General features: G+C 36.7%; 1 protein-coding gene across 6 annotated transcripts in view; it reads right to left on the bottom strand.

Annotated features, from left to right (window-relative positions):
- Window positions 1-3454, bottom strand: part of Adhfe1 (alcohol dehydrogenase, iron containing 1) — a 34392-nt gene that overhangs the window by 10574 nt on the left and 20364 nt on the right. For all 6 annotated transcript variants that reach the window (XM_023722416.1, XM_023722414.1, XM_004637525.2 and 3 more), the window contains 2 exons: window positions 2249-2327; window positions 1788-1884 (listed from right to left, as the gene is read on the bottom strand). In XM_023722416.1, the coding sequence (XP_023578184.1) occupies window positions 1788-1884; window positions 2249-2327 (176 nt within the window). The remainder of the gene's footprint in view (window positions 1-1787; window positions 1885-2248; window positions 2328-3454) is intronic.

Genomic DNA, 3454 nt, shown 5'->3' with positions numbered 1-3454 from the left:
ATATAACCAGCAGTATAATTATCCAAGCTATACTGTGTATATACATATATATTTCTTTTTCCCTTCCTTCTTTGTTTTCTCCTTTCCTCAGGAACTCTAGGTTTTCTTTTTTTTTTTTGGCAGAACCGGGGATTGAACTCAGGCCCTTGCGCTTGCCAGGGACGCGCTTATTCCACTGAGCCATCTCCCCAGCCCCTTATTTTTGTCTTTTTTTTTTTTTTTTCTAAGTTTTCTATAAAGTATTTGTTTGGAAGAAAAAAGGTGATAGGAAAGAATTTATTGGCCTAAAGTTAAGAAAATCTAAGTTACATATAGAATTAAAATACTGTATTTAATGATGAACTATGAGGTAACATTAAAATTTTCTACACAAGAAAAGAACCAGTTAGTTCTTCCACCTTGGATTTTGTTTAACATAAGAAATGCTTTCTTAAGACAGAGTCTTTTCTTGGGGTGGGTACTGGGGATCAAACTTAGGACCTTGAGCTTGCCAGGTAGGCACTTATGCTGCTGAGCCATCTCCTGGGCAAAAACTGCTTTCTTAGTTATGGTGATGGTTGCCTGGGATACAAATTTTATGTGAGTTATATAAGATTTTTTTCATTTACCATAAATATCACCTAAGATTTGCCCCTCTTACTCCATTTACATAGTTTGCATATCTACAAAGTCAATTGCATCCCAAAATAAAGCTGAACCACATCTCCCCTCCAAAAAGGAAAAGGGACACAACATCCTTGTTGCAACAAGTGGCAGTAAATGCTGGGGACTCAAGCTGGGCTCACTTGGTGCCGGGCTGAGGACATTAAAGCTGCAGGCCCAGCACCTGGACGGGCGCGGGTGCATAGATGGCGCATGTGAAGGTAAAGCTTGGTGGAATCAGCGCTTACAGATCTGCGGTCCAGTTGTCCCTACCTCCTTGGAAATAGTCTTTCCAATTACTAGAGCTAGGCAAGCATAATAGTTTTCTTCTGAGGCTTTTGCTTCCTATCCTTTCTTTCTTTTTCTTTTCTTTCTTTTTTTTTTGCGGAACTGGGGACTGAACTCAGGCCCTTGCACTTGCCAGGGAAGAACTTTTTCCACAGAGCCATCTCCCTAGCTCCTTGCGCTTCCTATACTGAACAAAGCTAGGGAATAAGATGTGTTGCAAATTAATTAATTATCCAAGTCTACTCAAAAAAATTCTCATTTCAGAAAAACACCAACATTTCACTTCCCACTATAGTGACCTGGAAGGTAATTTTATTTCTGGTAAGATTCAAAAGGCACTGTATCTTACCATGGGCATTATTTATTTTACAGTATGGCAGACAGATTGCTTATTTGGAATCTTTTTTAAATGAAAATTTTTGTTTAGATTCTCTATGGTAGTGAATTCACTCCTTCCTGAACACAACAGTATACACAATTTCTTTGTAATACAAACAGAGGAAATAGTATGGCCAGAAATTTAATAGAATCAACATTTGCTTCTGCTTCATTAACTGACTTAAAACATAAAATTATAGTATTTTAGAGGCAGCTAGGACTTTGTGCAGTTCACTGACACATTATCATTAGGCTACCCAGAGGAACATTTTTTGGTATAATTTCTTATGGTTAGTTTTATTTTATTCATTTATTTATTTTTTTTAGTGGAACCAGGGATTGAACTCAGGCCCTTGCGCTTGCCAGGGAAGCACTTATTCTACTGAGCCATCTCCCTGGCCCCTACGATTAGTTTTAGAAACAGTTGTAGGAAACACTCCACCTGTGCACATCACAGATTTCTGAGTAACGGTTCATACCCAATATTTCTGCCGTCTCTAAGTGCCGTTCTGGAAACATCTTTGCCGTGAATGTGAACACTGCTGGGGATGTGAGCACCACAGAAAGGCCATGAGGCTGCAGAGAGATAGATAGCAAAGTTGTTCTTCCTCCTGAGTACTCTGTTAGTACTTTATCCTGTAGTCAAGAAGTCACTGAGACAGGGTCTTCCTGTGCAGTTCAGCCTGGCCTTGGATTCCTTATGTCCCCAAGGCTGGCCCAGAACTCACAGTGATCCTCCTGCCTCAACCTCCAAGTGCTGGGATTAGAGGAATGAGCTGTTATATCCAGCACAAACATTAACTGTGGGCTGGGCTGTAACTCAGTGGTAGAGCATTTGACTAATATGGACAAAGCTCTAGGCCCTGGGGCGAAAATTGACAAAGGTACTTATGGAAATTAGAGGTATATAAGATTTAATTAATATATTATTATTTGTTACCACTAGTGGGTGATCCACATTGTAGTCCTTTGCTTTATATGTTTTCACTAATCCTGAAATTGGGTAAGACATCCCATGGCTAGAAGAGAAAAAAAAAAATTTGTTGACATACAGACATCAGAATTCAAATCAATAACACAAAGATATCATTTATGCAAGAGCCCTTCACATTCAGTGGGCAGTACCATTAACTCAAGGAGCTATGTGGCTGGTTCTCTTGGATATCAGGATATATGTACCATGATTCATTCCAAGTTGAATGTACTCATTAATAAGAGTTCTGAAATGTTCAAATTCAAATGGTCATAGAATTATATATTATTTGGTGATGTGTAAACTGGGCTTGTAAGAGATCTGTAATTACTATCAGTGATTGTTACATCTTTTCAAATGTTATATATTAATAGTATTTAAATCATAATAAATTATTCTAGTCTGAAAGTTATATAAATACTTTCTTGTTTAACTGATTTCTCTTGCCTGACTACCTTAAGGATTTATTTAGATTTAGTTGTCCTCAAGGAAAGGCACCATGGTGTTTGTTTTTATTTTTATTTTTTAAATTAATTACTTAAAAAATGAGACAAGGTCTTACTATGTAGTTCAGGATGGCTTGTACTCATGGTGATCCTCCTGCCCCAGGCTCCTGAGTGCTGGGATTATAGGTGTGTGCCACCAGGCCCAATAGTTTGTTTTTATTGAAAAAAATCTTTATATCCCCTTGAATTTTTAGTAAACCAGTAGCATAATATAATTTAATGGAGGATTCAGAAGACAAATATTGTAACAAGTTAATATATTTACAAGTAATATAGTAAAAATGAAGTGCTTTATGCAAGTAAGATGGTCAGTGGTTCTTGTAAGATGGGTTATTGGATGACTCTGGGCTTATTCAGCAAGAGTTACATTTCATGGAAAGAAGTATTTTGTGAATTATAAGAATATTTATCCAAAAAAGTGCCCCAGAACAACCTTAAAAAAACAAATCGAAAGATACTGGTTCTGTGATTTTTTTGGATTGTGCTTTATCTTGGTTGGGTTCAGATAACTATTGTTTAGTACCATTCATATAGTTTTCAAAGGCTTTTCTCTAATAATACTCAAAATGTTAGGTTGGTCATTTTTATTTTAGTAGTTGTTTGTGTTCTTTGTAGAAAATAGAGATTACACATAATCCTATTTCTTTCTAGTCATTTAATGCATATA

This window comes from Octodon degus, unplaced genomic scaffold (assembly GCF_000260255.1).
Source record: "Octodon degus isolate 3935 unplaced genomic scaffold, OctDeg1.0 scaffold00091, whole genome shotgun sequence".
Lineage (NCBI taxonomy): Eukaryota > Metazoa > Chordata > Mammalia > Rodentia > Octodontidae > Octodon > Octodon degus.
Note: the sequence above shows the minus strand (reverse complement) of the source record. Positions and strands in the feature narration are given on the sequence as shown.